Source organism: Hyperoodon ampullatus (genome assembly GCF_949752795.1).
Source record: "Hyperoodon ampullatus genome assembly, chromosome: 6".
In the NCBI taxonomy this organism is placed as follows: domain Eukaryota; kingdom Metazoa; phylum Chordata; class Mammalia; order Artiodactyla; family Ziphiidae; genus Hyperoodon; species Hyperoodon ampullatus.
The window spans coordinates 78,146,628-78,169,601 of NC_136919.1; the positions used below are offsets into that span (position 1 = coordinate 78,146,628).

General features: G+C 36.2%; 1 protein-coding gene across 1 annotated transcript in view; it reads left to right on the forward strand.

The window, feature by feature from the left end:
• Positions 1-22,974, forward strand: part of SMC5 (structural maintenance of chromosomes 5) — a gene marked incomplete at both ends in the record, with an annotated part of 109,689 nt that overhangs the window by 31,065 nt on the left and 55,650 nt on the right. The window contains 5 exons of the mRNA XM_079705642.1: positions 787-949; positions 1,966-2,100; positions 3,660-3,800; positions 5,177-5,338; positions 6,139-6,210. Of these exons, the coding sequence (XP_079561768.1) occupies positions 787-949; positions 1,966-2,100; positions 3,660-3,800; positions 5,177-5,338; positions 6,139-6,210 (673 nt within the window). The remainder of the gene's footprint in view (positions 1-786; positions 950-1,965; positions 2,101-3,659; positions 3,801-5,176; positions 5,339-6,138; positions 6,211-22,974) is intronic.

The window sequence follows — 22,974 nt, forward strand, 5'->3', positions numbered from 1 at the left end:
AGGTGGTGCCCTGCCGCCTGAAAGCACGTGTGCAGAGAAAGGAGCTTCTATGGTGGTCCCACCCCCTCCTCACACACACCCCAACAATGGCACCTTGTCTCTCTCGTGGTCCCAGGCTTCTTCCCGTGCTGCTGATTGCCAGTGAAGAAGATGGATGAATAGATAGGAGGTGTGAAGCAGTAGTACTTTTAAATCAAGAAATAAGTAAATACCCTTCTTTCAGATTTTCTATTTTTTAATGTTCCTTATAGTCATGTGGTACAGTCTCCTCTGAATTCAGAGTGGTGGAGTGTAAGATGAGGAAACCATGGGCCACCTGTATGGGCAGGCTGGTTTTGATGTCTGGAAATGCATATGTAAGAGTTAGTTTTCATTCATACATTTTCCAAGTAGAGAGAGTTTCGAGGTTTAACTGTTGTATGCTTTTATATACCAACCCATTTAAAATTGTAGTCAACACGTGATTGGAGTGTAGCATAATGATTAAAGGATAAATAACTCCTCTGGCAGTGTTTGGGAATTAGTATTGGCATTTGTTTTAATTTTATTTTAACAGTTTAAATAATTTCAAATGTTGAAAGAGTAATAACCTACAGGTGGTCAGTTATGTATTATCACTAATAAAATGTCAGGCTTTCCTTCTTTGGAGGGGCCAGAATGTCAAAAGGAGTAAAAAGTATAATAATAATCCTATGTGGCAACCTTTGATGCAAGAGAATTTTAGAAATTTTATTTCTAAAATTATGTATTTTGAGTATAAAGATTTTTAATTTATTTTTTAACTAGGTTCAGGACTTCTGGAAATCTTGTAATCACTCGTGAGATTGATGTGGCAAAAAATCAGTCCTTTTGGTTCATCAACAAAAAATCTACAACTCAGAAAGTAGTAGAAGAGCAGGTTGCAGCCTTAAATATTCAAGTGGGCAATCTTTGCCAGTTTCTACCTCAGGTATGAGAGAATTAAATGTAAAGGTGGGAAAATTTTGTGTATGTTTCCTCTTTATGTCATATAAGAATGTAAATACTTTTAAAGAGTATTGTAATGGTTGCTGTTTAAAATGAGCATAGTGGTCTTAATAGTTATTAACAGTCCCTTGTAAAATGTAGCATCTCATCTCTTACAGTATAATCTTACTAATTTGTAGTAATTTGGAAATATTCAATTAATGAGCCTGTTAAAGTATTTTAAAGGAAATAAAGGTATTATTTTTAAGTACAGAGAGTAGCTTGAACAGCTGTGTGCTCCCATTCATAGACTTGTAAAATTTTGTTAGTAAACAACTTCTTAATCAGTGTGTTTGTATAAAATATTTTATATACTAAGACTTTTAAATCTATAGGTGTGCCTTCTAAAAACCTTTCATATTTTAAGTTCGTTTAGTAAAAATAAAACATCCTGATATTGCATCTTATGTGTTAAAATCAGATCTTTTAAATTTGTCTTTGAATGCAGTCTAGTGACTGAATTATAGTTCATTTTTTTCTTCAGAAACTAGTGGCTTGATTACTATGTCCAAGTGAAAGAAAAGTTAAAATTTTTAAGTATTTATCAGCTGATAGAAGACTATCTACAGAAGTAGATGTTTAAAATTGCTCTGTGTTTTTTATTTTAACTTCTAGTATTTCATTCCAAATTATGTGTAGTAGATAATCATTTCAGTCCAGGGGAGTATTTTTTCTTTTATTTCCAAACTATTTGTTAAATGTGTATAAAACTTTCAACCTGGAAATATTGACATTGAAATTTTTTTAGGGTTCTCAAAAAGATGACAGTTTATACCCTAAGTTTATTATTTTAAAGAATGATATATGAAGGACAGGGTTTATATTAAGATTCACATCTCAAAATAAAGGGTTTTGTTTCTTTTAAATGAGTTTCTTCTTGACAAGTATCATTGAGTGAAAAATGTTTTGAAGATATTTATAAACGATAATATTAACTGATATTTAAGTTTTTTGCTCTAGGATAAAGTTGGAGAATTTGCTAAACTCAGTAAAATTGAACTCCTTGAAGCTACTGAGAAGTCAATTGGTCCTCCAGAAATGCACAAATACCACTGTGAACTCAAAAACTTCAGGGAGAAAGAAAAACAACTAGAGGTATTTATAAATAGACAACTCATTTTATGTCTCTCATTGATTTCTATGTCTCAAAATGTGGGAAAGTAAATAGTAGTTCTGATTCATTGAGTGCATTCATATATTTGTGATTTTTTTTCACCTAGGATTTTGTTGCTAACATTAAGTTAGGTGACAAAAAGTGGAAATGGATTTTATATAAAGTTTGAAAATTTTGACTATCATTTCATCAAATATACATTATTAATTGAAGTTCTAAAGCAGTAGTCCCCAACCTTTTTGGCACCAGGGACCGGTTTCATGGAAGGCAGTTTTTCTACGGACGGGGGGAGGGGTGGGAGATGGTTCAGGCAGTAATGCGAGCGATGGGGAGCAGCAGATGAAGCTTCACTCGCTTGCCTCCTGCTGTGCGGCCTGGTTCTTAACAGGCCGCGGACCGGTACCAGTCCACAGACTGGGGGTTGGAGACCCCTGTTCTAAAGAACCGATAATAGTATTATAAAGTTTTTTTTTTCTCTCAGGAAGTTTCAGTGTTATTCTTTTATTCATTCAGTATTTACTAAACACCTACTATATGCCAGGCACTGTGTAAGGCTTTGGGTAATACAGCAGATATGTAACTTTTAATATAGTGTCTCTGTTGAGCCAGTTCTCATATTTTTTTCAGTTGTGTGAGGATGGACTTTGTAAAAGAACTGTACATTTAGTTGTACTGTTTGATTTTTATTTTCACCTTTAATAAATAAATTAAAATGTTCTTTTATAGCATATCATTCGAAAAGGTGCTTTATTTAATGAATCATTTTCCGTATCTCAGCAGCTAAAATAAATTCAGTAAATTTTTGTAATGAGAAATCTTGTAAACAAATGCTTTCTCTCAAACTGTAACTGTCTGTACTTGATAATGAGTTTTATTATAATTTAATACTATTTTTATTGTTATACTTATTCAGAGTGAATGGCCAAAGGAGTCATAATTATTTTATCCTACTTTATATACTCTGTCGGTCCTTTTACTTTTCCCCACATCAAACAATCTTAATACACTCCTCTGAAACACTCACTGAAACTACCTACCAAACTCTGAAAGAAAACAAACGTATTCTACTAAGCTCTGAGTACATTTTTGGCATTTATTAATTCACAGTATAAAGACTGAATTTTAGCTTTCCTTTATCTCATTTCTAAGTCCTTCAGTCATTGGTATTTATAACATAGTAATCATAATAATACCACTCTTCATTTGTATGTCATGTTACAGCTTTTGTTGAGCTTTCACCTATAGTAAGTTGAGTTGCTTCTACCCTTGAGGTGAACGGGGCAGATACCTCTCTTCTCTTTAGGCAAGAAGAGTCCAGGCTTAGAGATGTGGCAGGGCTTCCTCACAGTCCCATAATTAATAAATAGTAGAACCTAGACCAGAATTCAGGTGTGCACATTAGTTTCACACAGTTCTTAAGAACTCCTATGGAATTATTTATTGTGAAATTTTGCTAGCACTGTACATTTTTCATTATTAAAAGCTTTGACCTTTTGTCCTTCTTCAGTTAAACTAATTGTTAAATAAATATTTATTTTAGACCTCATGCAAAGAGAAAACTGAATATCTAGAGAAGATGATTCAGAGGAATGAAAGATATAAACAAGATGTGGAGAGGTTCTATGAACGTAAGCGACATTTAGATTTGATTGAGATGCTTGAAGCAAAAAGGCCATGGGTGGTAAGTGTGAGTTATTAAAGGTGAAAATAGTGATTCTTTAATCAGCAGAAAAGTTATAAAGAAGGCACTAATTGCTGTGTATTCAAATTAGGTGCTTTTGTTCATTTTTGCTTTGTATATCATACATAGTAACATTTATCTCTTTTTTTGTGTTATTATATAACTGTGTGCTATGGTGTTGTTATTGCATGTTGATTAAGTCTGTGCCCTTAATTTTTCCAGATTTGAGTCAACAGATAGTTTTGTTTTATAAAATGTTAATGAGCTAAAAATGTTTACATATGTAAAAATTAAATCTTTGAGTGTCCTCAGGTCACTGAGTGTGCTACTGATACCAGATTCAGCTACAGACAAAGCTGAAGGATATTAATTGTAATCTTCTACTCATTATGCTTCATAAGCTTACTGAGGCTACTGTTTTTAGTCACTCTGTGATGTATACTGTTTAAAACCACAGTTTGGGCCAAAGATTCATTTCCCTCAGTACCTTACTTTTCAGTGGGTGGAACAAAATGAGAAAGTTTAATAATGTTTTTAAGGCTAGGATGGAAATAATTATTAGATTGGAGAAATATGTGGCTTTATTTGTGACCTTCTTCCACCCACCCTAACCCCACCACCCCTGCTTCACCCTATCCTTTCCCATAATTCCATTTTCTTAAACTTTTTTCTTTCTTCAGCTCATTTTGATTAGGTTTATCCTATGTCCATTATTATTCTTGCACCTGCTTTATGTTTGTCTTTTGAAGTCTTGTGATTTCTCCCTTTTCTTTCAAGATTGATTTCACTCTTTTTTCATTTTTTCCTTTTTTTGATTTACTCTAATGTTTATTTGTATTCTTTTCTTACCTTCTTTCATGCCATTCATTCTTACTATATGCTCTCTTAGCACTCCCCTTAATTTTTTTTTAGCAAATTTTATTAATTCCTGAGACGTGACAAGCATCATTTTCACCTGGATGCTACATTTTGTTTTTCTCTTGAGCCATTTTACTTTTGTTTTTTCATTTTTATTTTTCATGACTGAGTTTCTTTTGGTTCTTTATATGTTTTTGAATCCCTTCTTTATTGAGAGACTAGAGGAGGTCCTGTTAGAAGCCATTAGGATGTAAATTTCAATAACAGGAAGGGATGGAAGACAGTCTGGCCTAGTGATAGAGATAAGTGCTCAGTGAGTATCACTGAGTTAATCATTATGTTGGTATTTACTATTTCTGAAGTTGTTTCAGAGGGAAAATTTTTTATTAATAGACCTGCCAAAGGGATTCAACACTGTCTTTTTCATAGATTTGGTTTCTGCCTGTACCTTGATTTTAGTATTTGTGTTACTTTAAGCTAGGAGTGCATTAACTTCTCTTTCTTGAATTCATTACAAGGAATACGAAAATGTTCGTCAGGAATATGAAGAAGTAAAACTAGCTCGGGACCGAGCGAAGGATGAGGTCAGAAAACTTAAAGAAGGGCAGATTCCTATAACACAACGCATTGAAGAAATTGAAAGGCAGCGTCACAATTTGGAGGCTCGAATCAAAGAGAAGGTACTTTTCTGGCTCAGTTTTGGATTTCCTGTATTTTATTTTAGCAAATACAGAAAATATTTTGCAGGTCTTTTAAAATGCTTTGTAGATTTACTTGTTAACTTTAGTTCCTTAAGTTCTTTTACTAGGAATTCTACTACCACAGGTCTTTCAGGGTCCTAATCATCACTTGCTACCTTAGAGGAGCTTGCTACTCTATAGAAATTCCAAGATATAAAAAGAGAAAGATGAAATGTTATTGTTTTAATAACAGGAGGATTCAGAGTAGTATTCCTAGAAACATTTAACTCCTTTTGTGAATTTATTATACATGCTTTGTAACTATATACCCTTTTGGAGGAATGTAATATAAAAATCCTGATGTTTCTTGGAATAAGTAATATAATGGCATATGGAATATTCTTGATATTTTGAAAATGTAAATTTAAATTTTTTGTGATCATGGCTTTTAACCTTTAGGTGAGATTTTGGAGTTAGATATTGTTTTGAGAATGGACCCTGCAATTCTATATAATTGTTTCTAGGATAAAATAACATGAGGAAATAAATGTGAAGAGATACAGAAACATATGTATGCATATTGCTGCAGCTATTTTTAATATCTGTAGGAATAACCTTTCATAGATTTTCAAGTAATTGTTGATATTTTGGGTGATAATTATGAATTTAGTTGGAAAGAAATCATGGAAAATCATTGTGGGTAAACTTACATAGCAACTTAATATTTGGATGAGTGGTGTCACATAATTGCCTTGCTTGAATTTTTAACTAACTTCCCCTCTTCTCGTTCAATCTTACAGGCAACAGATATTAAGGAGACATCTCAAAAGTGCAAACAAAAGCAAGATGTTATAGAAAGGAAAGATAAACATGTAAGATCTTGTACTGAAATTTTTATTATGTTAATTTGCCCTAACTTTTGTGTTCAGGTGTAGATTATGAGACACCTTCTTGTTTGGGAATTGTCTGAGATCCTCCTCATTCTCTATTTCTTATCTTAATCTGTGAGGGGAACTAAGCTTTGGAAGTATAGCACTTGCACAGAGGATAAATGGGGAAAATGGCTCTAAACTACTCATAGATATGCATTCTAGGGTGCAATAGCTATGTATTTAATAGGGTGATGGTAAAATTGGATTTAGTTATCTTTTTTTTTTTTTTTTTTTTTTTTTTGTGGTACGCGGGCCTCTCACTGTTGTGGCCTCTCCCGTTGTGGAGCACAGGCTCCGGATGCGCAGGCTCAGCAGCCATGGCTCACAGGCCCAGCCGCTCCGCGGCATATGGGATCCTCCCAGACCGGGGCACGAACCCGTATCCCCTGCATCAGCAGGCGGACTCTCAACCACTGTGCCACCAGGGAGGCCCGGATTTAGTTATCTTGATAGCAGAAATTAAATTATAAGGTATTTATTCTGTTGTTTGTTTATATTAAGAGTTGGGTATTAAAACTGATTATAAATTCATTGTGCATGGATGGGACTTGATGACAAAATTATTTTAGGATAATTGGGCAATAAAGTGGGCTTTTTAGCTAACGGATCCCCAAATGTATTTGGGGTTCTGTTCTCCAGGACCATTCAGAAGCTAAAGTTTGAATTACCTTTCTTAGGGATAGATGGATGTCTTGAAGCATTCCTGGTGTTTAAAGCATGACGTTAATCTCTCAGTTTTCAGCCTTACCCCTTTTCCTATGCCTTTATCTTCAAGTTCCAATCTTCTCTCATTTAACTTCTCCAGAGAATAAACCTCACATTTTCATGACAGAAGCTTGCTTGCTAGCGTTAGTGCTCAAGATGTGTGTGCATAGAAGTGGTGTGAAGGCATTGGGGTAGGAGGATAGTGTAGGGTTGGTAGGGGTAATTCTCTATGTGGGCTGTGTGTGTGTGTCTCTTTTTTTTTTTTTTTAATTTACTTTGGAAGGCTCAACAATAATGTATTTATAGCAAAATCTCCTTTCTCTAAATCTCTCTAAAGTATGTAAAGGGCAGTCACCATTGTATCCAAATACCTGGTGGAGAAATAGAGACTCAACAAAATTAAACGACTTGCAGAACTCAGAAGTAGCTCCCAGTGCCACACTCTACTTTCCCCAATATAAGATACCATTTTCCCTAAAAATCTTACTTAATATGTAATGTCTTTTTATTTGACATTTCCTAGTTCTAAGAGTCTCCAGGATATTTTTTTTTTAAGAAGAGTCAGTTCTTTTCTTGTTTCTTTCTCTTTCACTCACCCTTTACACTGTGGTTCCTATAATTGGCTGCTAAATTAGTTGTCCCTCTACTACATTTACTCTTCTGAATATTTATTGAAATCTCCAGTTATTGATGTCTCCTCCCTTACTCCTTTTGTCCTTGTGAGACTGAGCCCTTTTTGCTCCGCTTCTGTTATTTAGTTAGAATTTAGAAGGAAAAAGGCACAAAGATTCACCTTTAAAACCCCAAACGGGAATACTAGGTTGATAGGTTGTCTAACATTGAAACATCCTTGCATTTTGTCATAAATCTTACTTGGTATTTTAATACGTTCCTGGATTCAAATAGAAAATCTTGTTTTTAGGATTGTTTTGCACCATCTGAGATTGACCTAAAATTTTATTTTATTCCATCCTTAACTGTTTTTTTTTAGTGTTACACCAACCTTTTAAGTAGTTTAGTACTCCTAAAACCAATGTTTTCCTTTTTCCCTTATCATAATTGCCAGTTTGTCACTTTTGTAAGTTCTTGAATTTTTAGCCTTTCTTAATTTTTAATACATTTTAGGGTATAAATTTTTTTTCTGGTTATCATTTGGTTATACATCTCATATGTGTGATATGTACTGTTTTTCTGTTTAAGATTTTATAATTCTCATTTAAATGTTTTTGTTTAAGCTTACATAGGAGTTCTTACTGTTTCAATTTACTTGGATATGGAATTTTTAAGCTTTTTAAAAAATGTGTAGTTCCAGTTATATTGCTTTATGGTTAATAAATGTGGCCTTTATGACTTTATTTTAGAATTTTTGGAAACCTTTTGGACTTTTATATTTGGTTTTGTATGTGTTCTTCATATATTCAAAAAGAATGTATTCTGTCTTTAGGGGTGGTTTTTTATACATATAAATATAGCTATATAGCTATATATATATATATATCAGGCTTAGTATAATTATGCATATGTTCTACTTATTTTTTTTTCTTACCAACTTGACATCCATTTTAAAGTATCAATACCTTCTTCTGTAAATGTAGATTTGTCTATTTTTCCTTGTAATTGTATTAGTTCTTGCTTTCTAGATTTTAAAGCTTTATTGTTTGTTCTTTCTGCATCATGTTTTTATTTTATCTGCTGTAAATAACATATACTGGGTTTTGCTTTGTAATTTTTTCAGTTTGGTGTGAGAGACACTTTTTCATACAGTAAAAGAGTTTAACCAGTTCACATTTACTATTGTTTTCTACTTCCTATGCCTTTTGTTTGATTCTTCCTATTCCCCTTTCTACTTTCTGTTGCTGTTGATCAAGGTTTTCTTATTCCTTTTTGTTTTTCCTAAAGTTATATATTCTAAGCCTATTCTGATTATCCTTAAAGTTTAAATAACATATTTTTCTTAATAAAAAAAGTTAATCAGTATTTTCATTCTACTTAATTAAGATCAGAATCTTAGCAAGCTTTTATTTCTTTTTCCTCCACTTCATGCCAGTGTCATCAGAAATTTTACTTGTCAGTTATTTAAGATGTTATTTTCTACTATGTATATTTATTTAGACTTAATAATATATTTATTGGCTTATTTGAACATGTTTCTGCTTATATCACACTTCTTATGATTCTTTCTTTTGAAGAGGTAGGAATTTTGGGTTTTTTTTTTTACTGGCTGTCCTCTGTAGGTGTTTTAGAGACGTTCTTTGGGTGATAATTTCTGAGTCCCTGTATGTTGCAAACTATCTTTTTTGCAGTCACTATGGCATATTAATATGGCTGGATATTGGATTCTAAATTACAATTTTTTTTTTTCCTTAGCACTTTGACAGTCTGCCTCAGTGTCTTCTTGGGTCTAATATAGTTGGCCCTCCATGTCCATGGATTTTGCATTCGTGGATTCAACCAACCACTAAGCAAAAATATTTGGGAAAAAAATATTCCTGAAAGTTCCAAAAAGCAAAACTGGAATTTGTTATACACCAGCAACTTTTTACATAGCATTTACATTGTACTAGAGATGATTTTTTAAAATTTTTTTGCATTTAATGTAATTTTGTTCATGTTTGCTTTGGGATGGAGAATAGATCACTCAGTAAAAGCATACAGTAAAAACAAAGTATGTCTTACGTACAGCTTTAAAACTACAATAATGATGTACCTTTGCATCCCATAATAATGATGTGTGTAGGTTGTATGCAAATACTGTGCCATTTTATGTAAGAGATTTGAGCATCTGTGGATATTGGTAGCTGTAGAGGGTGGGGGGAATGGAGAGGTGCTGGAACTAATCCTCTGAGGATAGGGGACAAGTGTATTGTTCCTGAAAAGTAGCAGATATGAGAGGTAGGCAGAGACTATCTTAGGTAGACCCTTGAAGAAAAAAGAAAGCAATTTGAATTTGATTGTAAATGCAGTGAGAAACTATAAGAAGGCTTTGAAAGTTTTTAAGCCGTAGAGAAACAGTATTTCATATATTCTGTTTATTTGTGCATTTATTTATTTTTGGCTGTGTTGGGTCTTCATTGCTGTGTGTAGGCTTTCTCTAATTGCTGCGAGCAGGGGCTACTCTTGAGTTAAATATTTTCTATTGTACCATTTTAATTCCCTTGTTCTTTTGCTGTGTATTTTTTGAGCTATTTTCTTAGTGACTGCCTTTAGAATTATAAATAACATCTTGGGCTTCCCTGGTGGCGCAGTGGTTAAGAGTCCACCTGCCGATGCAGGGGACACGGGTTCGTGCCCCAGTCCAGGAGGATCCCACATGCCGTGGAGCAGCTGGGCCTGTGAGCCATGGCCGGTGAGCCTGCGCATCCGGAGCCTGTGCTCCGCAACGGGAGAGGCCACAACAGTGAGAGGCCCGTGTACTGCAAAAAAATAATAATAATAAATAAATAACATCTTAATTTATGATAATCTGTTTCATATTAATATGAACTTGAGTAGTATACAAACTTTGTTCCCATATAGCTCCATTCCCTTCTCCTTCCTTTGTGTTATTGTCATACCAGTTACATTTTTAATCATTATAAGCCTATTAACGTAGTTTTATAATTATTTCTTTATATAGTTTCATTTTTGTGGCAATAATTGTGTGATTCTCTGACACCAACTTTGTGTCCTAAAGTTCAATTCAGTTCTGATACTAACTACTTGGAATTAAAGTAGATTCTACAATTTCATGGCTCAGTCTCACAAGACAGTCCTGGCTTTACATGCCAGTCTCAATTCCCCAGACCTCAGATTTCCTACTCTTCTCTCTGACTTTGCTACAAATTCAGGGAGTCCCACAACCCCCCTCTACCGCCAACTTCAGGTTCAGTATTTGCTAGAACGACTCACAGAATTCAGGATAATGTTACGCTTAACAGTTACCCGTTTATTATAAAGGATACAACTCAGGAAAAGCCAAACGAAAGAGGTGCATAGCACAAGGTATGGTGCAGAGCTTCTAATCCCTTTCTGGGTGCACCACCTTCCCAGCATACGGACACGTTCACTAACCCAGAAGGTCCATAACCATGTTGTTCAAGAGTTTTATTGAGTTTCATTACCTGGATATGACTGATTAAATTATTGACTGTTGGTGAGTGAGGTCAATCTCCAGCCTCTCTCTACTCCTTGAGGGCAGGGGGTGAGGCTGAAAATTCCAACCCCTTAATCATGTGGTTGGTTCTTCTGGCAATCAGTCTCTATTCTGAAGCTGTTTAGGGACCCTGCCAAGAGTCGTCTTATTAGCATAAAATCAGGTATCTGCAAAAGGGGCTTAGTGTGAATAACAAAAGACACTTCTGTCACTCAGGAAATTCTAAGGTTTTTAAGACCTTTGAGCCAGGAACTGGGGACAAAGACCAAATATATATTTTTTATTATACCACAACAGTTGTCTTTTATATCAGATAGGAGAAAAGAAGAGTTACAAACAACAGATACATTTCCTACTATCTCTTATTTACATTTACATATGTAGTTACCTTTACTGGTGCTCTTTCTTTGTGTGGTTTCAAGTTACTGTCTAGTGCCCTTTCATTTCATTCTGAAAGACTTGCATTAGTATTTCTTGTAGGGCAGTTCTGCTAATGATGAATTCTACCAGTATCTGTTTATCTGGGAATGTCTTAAGTTGTTCTTTCTTTTGGAGGGATAGTTTTGCTGGGTATAGAATTCTTGGTTTTCTTTCAGTATTTGAATATAACATCCACTGCCTTCTGACCTCCATGGTTTTTGATGAGGAATCAGCTATCAATCTTATTGAGGATCCCTTGTACATGATAAGTTACTTCTTTCTTGCTTTCAAAATTCTCTCCTTTTCTTTTCAGCAGTTAACTATGAAATTTCTAGATGTGAGTCGCCGTTGGTTTATCCTGCTTGGAATTAATGGAGCTTCTTGGATGTGTAGATTAATATTCTTCATCACAATTGGGAAGCTTAGGGTCATTATTCTTCAGATATTCTTCCTGCTTCTTTCTTTTCCTTCTCTCCTTCTGAGACTCCTATTATACATATTTTGATATATTTAATGGTGTCCTACATTCTATTTCTTTTTCTTTTTCTTTTTTTCTGTTCCTCAGACTGAATACTTTCAATTGACTTATCTTCAGGCTCACTTAATCTTTGCTTTGCATGTTCAAATCTGCCATTGAGGTCCACTAGTGAATCTTTTATTTCAGTTACTGAACTTTTCAACTGAGAATTTCTACTTGACTCTTTTTTTATAATTTCTCTCTCTATTGATATTCTCTATTCAATAAGACATTGTTCTCTTTCTTTTCCTTAGACATGTTTTCCTTTAGTTCATTGAACATATCTAAAATAGCTGTCTTAAAGTCATTATTTTGTAACTATTTCTGGGCTTCCTCAGGGACATTTTTTGTTGACTGCTTTTTTTTCCTGTGTATGGATTATACTTTCTTGTTTTGTTGACTGTGTTTTAATTTTTTGTTGAAACTATAAAGTTTAAATAGCAGGATGTGGCAACTCTGATATCAGTTGTCCTCCTTTAACCCAGGCTTGTGTTATTTTTGTTTGCTGATGATGTTGTTGCTGTTTGTTTTTTTTAAATTACTTTCCTAGCTCTTTGAATTCTGTATTCTTTGTCATATGTAACTACTGAAGTCTCTGCTCAGTTAGTTAGTGGTCAGCTAATTATTGGACAGGTATTTTCTCAAATGACTATAATGTCTCCCAATCTAGTATGTCTCCCAGTCTTTGTTGAGGGTCTCTGAATGCATGTTGGTTCACACCTTCAACATTCAGTCAGGCATTGTTTTCACTTTCCACCAAGATTCTGTCCTCAAATACTCCCTGAATTGTTGAAAGCTTTGGTTAAGTTGCAGTGCTAGTTTACAACTCTGTTTCAGCTTTCACTTCCTGTTTGCACAGAATGTTGTGAGAGATAAGGGCCTCCTCAGCTCTTTCTAGGGCATTCATACAGCCTTGGGCATGCACAGTCCTAACTCAAGCATGCATATGACCTTCTAGATTCCCAGGAGCTACCAAAACTTCCTGTGGGCATCGTATTCTCCAGCTTTTTCTTTTAAATTTTTTGGTTAGCTTATTGTTTGCCACACTGTTATCTTACACCAGGCAGCTCTGTTGTTAAACAATTGCCACTGATTGTTTTTGGCAGCTTCCTCCAAGGAAAAGGGTCTTTTGCAGTGTGCAAGCTATGGAATCAGGTCAAATGAAGACAAGCTTTGCAAGTAAGGTTTTTCTGGAAACTGCCAGATCAGATAATGATAGTTCTCTGAGACTGAGAATGTGAAAGTTCTCTAACTTTGTGATCTCTCCCGTAGCTCCTAGGCTGCTGATTTCACTATGGCTGTGGGCTGTTGGTTTTCAAGGCTGCCAAGGAACTGAGGAGAGGGGAATAGGAATAGGGCATGTTCAAAACACCACAAAGCTTGTTGGTTTTACCAAGAGTCGAGCATTTTTCTTGAGTAAATGCTCTCTGGCTTGTTGAAAAGCCTTTGGTTAAATTGCAGAGTTCTGAAAGAGTTAGGTTTGATAATTTTTGTCAATGTTTTCATTACTTTTCTGGAGGAGAGGATTTTCAGAGTTCCTTTGCCATTCCTGTTGACAGCCAAATCTTTTCTATATCTACAGAAAAATGTTGCTAGGATTTTAATGGGACTTGCATTAAACGTATGTCAACTTGGGGAGAATTGAAATCTTTACTATGTTGAATCTTCCAAACTGTGAACACGGTATGTCTCCATTTATTTAGATCTTTGATTTTTTTCCATCAGTATTTTGTAGTTTTCAGCATATAGGTTCTCTGTTTTGTTGGATTATACCCAAGTTTTTTTTTGATTTTTCTTTTTCTCTGTTCCTTATTTTTTTTTTAAAGGGAGGTTGCAATTTTTAAAATTTATTTATTTATTATTTATTTATGGCTGTGTTGGGTCTTTGTTTCTGTGCGAGGGCTTTCTCTAGTTGTGGCAAGCAGGGGCCACTCTTCATCGCGGTGCGCGGGCCTCTCACTATCGTGGCCTCTCTTCTTGCGGAGCACAGGTTCCAGACGCACAGGCTCAGTAGCTGTGGCTCACGGGCCTAGTTGCTCCGTGGCATGTGGGATCTTCCCAGACCAGGGCTCGAACCCATGTCCCCTGCATCGGCAGGCAGATTTTCAACCACTGCGCCACCAGGGAAGCCCCTGTTCCTTATTTTTTTAATGGTTTACTTGGGGTGTTTTTTTTTTTTTTTAATAGAGACCAGTTTAATGAAATCCCATATGCCCATCACTTAGATTGAACAATTCTTAACATTTGCCATATTTGAATTGTCTAGTTTTTAAATTAATGTATTTTATTTCTTTTTTTTTTTTTTTATTAGTTTCTGCTTTATAACAAAGTGAATCAGTCATACATATACATCTGTTCCCACATCCCTTCCCTCATGCATCTCCCTCCCTCCCACCCTCCCCATCCCACCCCTCCAGGCGGGCACAAAGCACCGAGCTGATCTCCCTGTGCTCTGCGGCTGCTTCCCACTATCTATCTACCTTACATTTGGTAGTGTATATATGTCCATGCCTCTCTTTCGCTTTGTCACAGCTTACCCTTCCCCCTCCCCATATCCTCAAGTCCATTCTCAAGTAGGTCTGTGTCTTTATTCCCGTTTTACCCCTAGGTTCTTCATGACATTTTTTTTTTTATTAGTTTCTGCTTTATAACAAAGTGAATCAGTCGTACATATACATCTGTTCCCACATCCCTTCCCTCATGCATCTCCCTCCCTCCCACCCTCCCCATCCCACCCCTCCAGGCGGTCACAAAGCACCGAGCTGATCTCCCTGTGCTCTGCGGCTGCTTCCCACTATCTATCTACCTTACGTTTGGTAGTGTATATATGTCCATGCCTCTCTTTCGCTTTGTCACAGCTTACCCTTCCCCCTCCCCATATCCTCAAGTCCATTCTCAAGTAGGTCTGTGTCTTTATTCCCGTTTTACCCCTAGGTTCTTCATGACATTTTTTTTTTTTTTAATTCCATATATATGTGTTAGCATACGGTATTTGTCTTTCTCTTTCTGACTTACTTCACTCTGTATGACAGACTCTAGGTCTATCCACCTCATTACAAATAGCTCAGTTTCGTTTCTTTTTATGGCTGAGTAATATTCCATTGTATATATGTGCCACATCTTCTTTATCCATTCATCCGATGATGGACACTTAGGTTGTTTCCAGCTCCGGGCTATTGTGAATAGAGCTGCAATGAACATTTTGGTACATGTCTCTTTTTGAATTATGGTTTTCTCAGGGTATATGCCTAGTAGTGGGATTGCTGGCTCATATGGTAGTTCTATTTTTAGTTTTTTAAGGAACCTCCATACTGTTCTCCATAGTGGCTGTACCAATTCACATTCCCACCAGCAGTGCAAGAGTGTTCCCCTTTCTCCACACCCTCTCCAGCATTTATTGTTTCTAGATTTCTTGATGATGGCCATTCTGACTGGTGTGAGATGATATCTCATTGTAGTTTTGATTTGCATTTCTCTAATGATTAATGATGTTGAGCATTCTTTCATGTGTTTGTTGGCCATCTGTATATCTTCTTTGGAGAAATGCCTATTTAAGTCTTATGCCCATTTTTGGATTGGGTTGTTTGTTTTTTTGTTATTGAGCTGCATGAGCTGTTTATAAATTTTGGAGATTAATCCTTTGTCAGTTGCTTCATTTGCAAATATTTTCTCCCATTCTGAGGGTTGTCTTTTGGTCTTGTTTATGGTTTCCTTTGCTGTGCAAAAGCTTTGAAGTTTCATTAGGTCCCATTTGTTTATCTTTGTTTTTAGTTCCATTTCTCTAGGAGGTGGGTCCAAAAGGATCTTGCTGTGATTTATGTCATAGAGTGTTCTACCTATGTTTTCCTCTAAGAGTTTGATAGTTTCTGGCCTTACATTTAGGTCTTTAATCCATTTTGAGCTTATTTTTGTGTATGGTGTTAGGGAATGATCTAATCTCATACTTTTACATGTCCCTGTCCAGTTTTCCCAGCACCACTTATTGAAGAGGCTGTCCTTTCTCCACTGTACATTCCTGCCTCCTTTATCAAAGATAAGTTGGCCATATGTGCGTGGGTTTATCTCTGGGCTTTCTATCCTGATCCACTGATCTATCTTTCTGTTTTTATGCCAGTACCACACTGTCTTAATTACTGTAGCTTTGTAGTATAGTCTGAAGTCAGGGAGCCTGATTCCTCCAGCTCCGTTTTTCGTTCTCAAGATTGCTTTGGCTATTCGGGGTCTTTTGTTTTTCCAAACAAATTTTGAAATTTTTTGTTCTAGTTCTGTGAAAAATGCCAGTGGTAGTTTGATAGGGATTGCATTGAATCTGTAGATTGCTTTGGGTAGTAGAGTCATTTTCACAATATTGATTCTTCCAATCCAGGAGCATGGTATATCTCTCCATCTATTTGTATCCTCTTTAATTTCTTTCATCAGTGTCTTATAATTTTCTGCATACAGGTCTTTTGTCTCCTTAGGTAGGCTTATTCCTAGATATTTTATTCTTTTTGTTGCAGTGGTAAATGGGAGTGTTTTCTTGATTTCATTTTCAGATTTTTCATCATTAGTGTACAGGAATGCCAGAGACTTCTGTGCATTAATTTTGTATCCTGCTACTTTACCAAATTCATTGATTAGCTCTAGTCGTTTTCTGGTAGAATCTTTAGGATTCTCTATGTATAGTATCATGTCATCTGCAAACAGTGACAGCTTTACTTCTTCTTTTCTGATTTGGATTCCTTTTATTTCCTTTTCTTCTCTGATTGCTGTGGCTAAAACTTCCAAAACTATGTTGAATAAGAGTGGTGAGAGTGGGCAGCCTTGTCTTGTTCCTGATCTTAGTGGAAATGGTTTCAGTTTTTCACCATTGAGGACAATGTTGGCTGTGGGTTTGTCATATATGGCCTTTATTATGTTGAGGAAAGTTCCCTCTATGCCTACTTTCTGCAGGGTTTTTATCATAAATGGGTGTTGAATTTTGTCGAAAGCTTTCTCTGCATCTATTGAGATGATCATATGGTTTTTCTCCTTCAACTTGTTAATATGGTGTATCACATTGATTGATTTGTGTATATTGAAGAATCCTTGCATTCCTGGAATAAACCGCACTTGATCACGGTGTATGATCCTTTTAATGTGCTGTTGGATTTTGTTTGCTAGTATTTTGTTGAGGATTTTTGCATCTATGTTCATCAGTGATATTTGCCTGTAGTTTTCTTTCTTTGTGACATCCTTGCCTGGTTTTGGTATCTAGGTGATGATGGCCTCGTAGAATGAGTTTGGGAGTGTTCCTTCCTCTGATATTGTTTGGAAGAGTTTGAGAAGGATGGGTGTTAGCTCTTCTCTAAATGTTTGATAGAATTCGCCTGTGAAGCCATCTGGTCCTGGGCTTTTGTTTGATGGAAGATTTTTAATCACAGTTTCAATTTCAGTGCTTGTGATTGGTCTATTCATATTTTCTATTTCTTCCTGAGTCAGTCTTGGTAGGTTGTGCATTTCTAAGAATTTGTCCATTTCTTCCAGGTTGTCCATTTTATTGGCATAGAGTTGCTTATAGTAATCTCTCATGATCTTTTGTATTTCTGCAGTGTCAGTTGTTACTTCTCCTTTTTCATTTCTAATTCTATTGATTTGAGTCTTCTCCCTTCTTTTCTTGATGAGTCTGGCTAATGGTTTGTCAATTTTGTTTATCTTCTCAAAGAACCAGCTTTTAGTTTGGTTGATCTTTGCTATCGTTTCCTTCGTTTCTTTTTCATTTATTTCTGATCTGATCTTTATGATTTCTTTCCTTCTGCTAACTTTGGGGGTTTTTTGTTCTTCTTTCTCTAATTGCTTTAGGTGCAGGGTCAGGTTGTTTACTCGAAATGTTTCCTGTTTCTTAAGGTGGGATTGTATTGCTATCAACTTCCCCCTTAGAACTGCTTTTGCTGCGTCCCATAGGTTTTGGGTCGTCGTGTCTCCATTGTCATTTGTTTCTAAGTATTTTTTAATTTCCTCTTTGATTTCTTCAGTGATCACTTCGTTATTGAGTAGTGTATTGTTTAGCCTCCATGTGTTTGTATTTTTTACAGATCTTTTCCTGTAATTGATGTCTAGTCTCATAGCATTGTGGTCGGAAAAGATACTTGATACAATTTCAATTTTCTTAAATTTACCAAGGCTTGATTTGTGACCCAAGATATGATCTATCCTGGAGAATGTTCCATGAGCACTTGAGAAAAATGTGTATTCTGTTGTTTTTGGATGGAATGTCCTATAAATATCAACTAAGTCCATCTTGTTTAATGTATCATTTAAAGCTTGTGTTTCCTTATTTATTTTCATTTTGGATCATCTGTCCATTGGTGAAAGTGGGGTGTTAAAGTCCCCTACTATGATTGTGTTACTGTCGATTTCCCCTTTTATGGCTGTTAGTATTTGCCTTATTTATTGAGGTGCCCCTATGTTGGGTGCATAAATATTTACAATAGTTATATCTTCTTCTTGGATCGATCCCTTTATCGTTATGTAGTGTCCTTCTTTGTCTCTTCTAATAGTCTTTATTTTAAAGTCTATTTTGTCTGATATAAGAATTGCTACTCCAGCTTTCTTTTGATTTCCATTTGCATGGAATATCTTTTTCCATCCCCTTACTTTCAATCTGTATGTGTCTCTAGGTCTGAAGTGGGTCTCTTGTAGACAGCATATATATGGGTCTTGTTTTTGTATCCATTCAGCCACTCTGTGTCTTTTGGTGGGAGCATTTAGTCCATTTACATTTAAGGTAATTATTGATATGTATGTTTCTATTCCCATTTCCTTAATTGCTTTGGGTTCGTTATTGTAGGTATATTCCTTCTGTTGTGTTTCTTGCCTAGAGAAGTTCCTTTAGCATTTGTTGTAAAGCTGGTTTGGTGGTGCTGAACTCTCTCAGCTTTTGCTTGTCTGTAAACGCTTTAATTTCTCCATCAAATCTGAATGAGATCCTTGCTGGGTAGAGTAATCTTGGTTGCAGGTTTCTCTCCTTCATCACTTAAATTATGTCCTGCCACTCCCTTCTGGCTTGTAGAGTTTCTGCTGAGAGATCAGCTGTTAACCTGATGGGGATTCCCTTGTGTGTTATTTGTTGTTTTTCCCTTGCTGCTTTTAATATGATTTCTTTGTGTTTAATTTTTGACAGTTTGATTAATATGTGTCTTGGCGTATTTCTCCTTGGATTTATTCTGTATGGGACTCTCTGTGCCTCCTGGACTTGATTAACTATTTCCTTTCCCATATTAGGGAAGTTTTCAACTATAATCTCTTCAAATATTTTCTCAGTCCCTTTCTTTTTCTCTTCTTCTTTTGGAACCCCTATAATTCGAATGTTGGTGCGTTTAATGTTGTCCCAGAGGTCTCTGAGACTGTCCTCTATTCTTTTCATTCTTTTTTCTTTATTTTGCTCTGCATCAGTTATTTCCACTATTTTATCTTCCACCTCACTTATCCGTTCTTCTGCCTCAGTTATTCTGCTATTGATCCCATCTAGAGTATTTTTCATTTCATTTATTGTGTTTTTAATCGATGCTTGATTCATCTTTAGTTCTTCTAGGTCCTTGTTAACTGTGTCTTGCATATTGTCTATTCTATTTCCAAGATTTTGGATCTGGGAAATAGAATCTTGGATCAGCTTTACTATCATTATTCTGAATTCTTTTTCAGGTAGACTGCCTATTACCTCTTCATTTGTTAGGTCTGGTAGGTTTTTATCTTGCTCCTTCACCTGCTGTGTGTTTTTCTGCTTTCTCATTTTGCTTATGTTACTGTGTTTGGGGTCTCCTTTTTGCAGGCTGCAGATTCGTAGTTCCCGTTGTTTTTGGTATCTGTCCCCCGTGGCTAAGGTTGTTTCAGTAGGTTGTGTAGGCTTCCTGGTGGGGGGGACTAATGCCTGTGTTCTGGTGGTTGGGGCTCGATCTTGTCTTTCTGGTGGACAGGTCCACGTCTGGTGGTGTGTTTTGGGGTGCCTGTGGCCTTATTATGTTTTTAGGTAGCCTCTCTGCTAATGGGTGGGGTTGTGTTCCTGCCTTGCTAGTTGCTTGGCATAGGGTGACCAGCACTGTAGCTTGCTGGTCGTTGACTGAAGCTGGGTGCTGGTGTTGAGATGGAGATCCCTGGGAGATTTTCGCTGCTTGATATTATGTGGAGCTGGGAGGTCTCTTGTGGACCCGTGTCCTGAAGTTGGCTCTCCCACTTCAGAGGCACAGCACTGACTCCTGGCTGCAGCACCAAGAGCCTTTCATCCACCCGGCTCCGAATAACAGTGAGAAAAAGTAGAAAGAAAGAATTAGTAGAAGAAAGAAAGAGAGAGGGAAAGAAAGGAAGGAAGGAAGAAAGAAAGAAAGGAGGGAGGGAGGGAGGAAGGATGGAAAGAAAGAAGGAAAGAAAGGGAGGGAGGGAGGAATGAAAGCAAAAGGAAGAGTGAATGGAAGAAGGGAGGGAGGGAGGGAGGAAGGAAAGAAAGAAAGAAAGACAGGAGGGAGGGAGGGAGGAAGGAAAGAAAAAGAAAGTGGAAAGAAGAAGGGCAGGAGGGAGGGATGGAGGAAAGAAAAAGAAAGAAGGAAAGGAGGAGTGGAGGGAGGGAGGGAGGAAGGGAAGGTAGGAAAAAAAGAAAGAGCAGGTAAAGTAAAATAGGGGGTGTTTCTTTATAAGCAGTCATGTCATCTACAAATGGAGACAGCTTTATTTCTTCCATTCTGATTTTTATGCCCTTTATTTCCTTTCTTGCCTGTTGCACCGGCTAGAAGTTCCAGCACTGTGTTGAATAAGAATGATTAGAGTGGGGGCTTCCCTAGTGGCACAGTGGTTGAGAGTCCGCCTGCCGATGCAGGGGAGACAGGTTCGTGCCCCGGTCCAGGAAGATCCCACATGCCATGGAGCAGCTGGGCCCGTGAGCCATGGCCGGTGAGCTTGCGCATCTGGAGCCTGTGCTCCGCAGCGGGAGAGGCCACAACAGTGAGAGGCCCGTGTACTGCAAAAAAAAAAAAAAAAAAAAAAAAAGAGAATGGTTAGAGTGGACATCCATCCTGTCCTTGTTCCTGGTCTTAGGAGGAAAGCATTCGTTTTTTTCACTATCAAGTGTAATGTTAGCTGTAGGGTTTTTTATAGATCAGGATGTTCAGGAAGTTCTCCTCTATTCCTGTGTTTCTGAGAATATCATGAGTGAGTGTTGGATTTTGTCAGATGCTTTTTCTGCATATCTATTGATACGATCATGCACATGTTCATTTTTAGCTTGTGAAAATGATGGATTACATTGATTTTTTTGAATATCAAATCAACCTTGCATTTCTGAAATAAACCCTGCTTGGTTATGGTGTATGAATTTATAACTCCTTTTCCATATTGTTGAATTCTGTTAGCGAACATTTAAAGGATTTTTGTGTCTATCTTCAGAAGCAGTATTCTGTGGTTTTCTTTTCATACTTGCCTGCTTTTGGTATCAAGATAATAACTAGCTTCTTAAAATGAACTGGGAAGTGTTCCCTCCTATTCTCAGTTTTGGAAGCAATTGTGTAGAATTTGTGTTAATTCTTCTTTATATATTCTGAATAATTCTCAAATACCACTATCACGGTCTGGAGATTTGCTTTTGGAGTTTTAAAATTATGAATTCAGTTTACTTAATAGTTACAGGGCAATTCAAATAATCTATTTTGTATTGGTTGAGTTGTGGTAATTAGTGGGTTTTTTTAGTAATTGGTCCATTTTGTCTAAATTGTTAAATTTATGTGTGCATAAATTCTCTTATTATCCTTTGGATGTCAGTAGGTTCTGTAGTGATACTGTTAACCCTGTTTCATTCCTGATGTTGGTAATTTCTGTCTACTTTGTCTTTTTTTTTTTTTTTGGTGGGGTATGACGGTGGGGATCATTCTTGCTAGAGGTGTGTTAATTTCATTGTTTTTTTACAAAGAACTAGCTCTTTGTTTCATTGGCTTTTCTCTGTTATTTTTCTAATTTCATTAAAGCCATTCATATTTTTATTACTTCCTTTCTTCTGCTTGATGTGGGGTTGTTTTGCTCTTTTTCCAGGTTCTGTTCAGATTATCGATTTGAGACTTTTCCTCTTTTCTTGTGTGTATGCACTTAATGCTATAAGTTTTCCTCTCATCACTGCTTTACCTGTGTCCTGCAAATTTGGATATGTTGTATTTTTATCTTTGTACACTCTGATTTTTTTTTTCCCACTTTTCTTGAGATCACAATTTGTTTATCCATTCATCTGTTGATGGACGTTTAGGTTGTTTCTGGTTTAGGGCTATTACCAAAAAATGCCGTGAATAGTCTTGTACAAGTTCTTATATAATATAACATATGCTCTCATTTTTTTTGGATAATTTCCTAGAAGTGACTATCATAAGTGTACATATAACTTTTGAAGGAATTGCCAAACTGTTTTATTAGCAATTGATTATTGCTAATTGACCAAAATGATTATTAGCAATTTTTTGTATTTGTAATTGATAAAAGTTGACTTGTGATTACTTAGAATTATTTTAATGATTCTTCACCATAAATAATTTGAAAAACACTGCTTGGAGTAGCCCTGGAGGGGTAGATTTAGGTAGCTACAAGAACTCTCCTTACATTGTATAAGATAAAGCAGATTGAGTACAGATGGAGGTAGGTTGATGGTTTTGAAAGGAGGAAAAGTACTCTGATCAGAGTACTGTGACTTTAACACTGCTGTTAATGAAATATGAGACAGGGTCATTAGCTGGGAGAGTAGAGAGCCTTTAGCAATATAAGATTGAGGAAGGAGGAAAAGATGTGAATTCATCTCTGAATGAGAACATACATTTATTAGAAAAATGTAGTAGGTTTTTCTGAGAGTTCTGAGTGCCTGTTTAAGTTTTGTGGCCATAAATTTGAAGTAAGACCTGTTTTCAAGAGTTTCTCCAATTAGTTCAGTTGTTTAGATACAGATAAA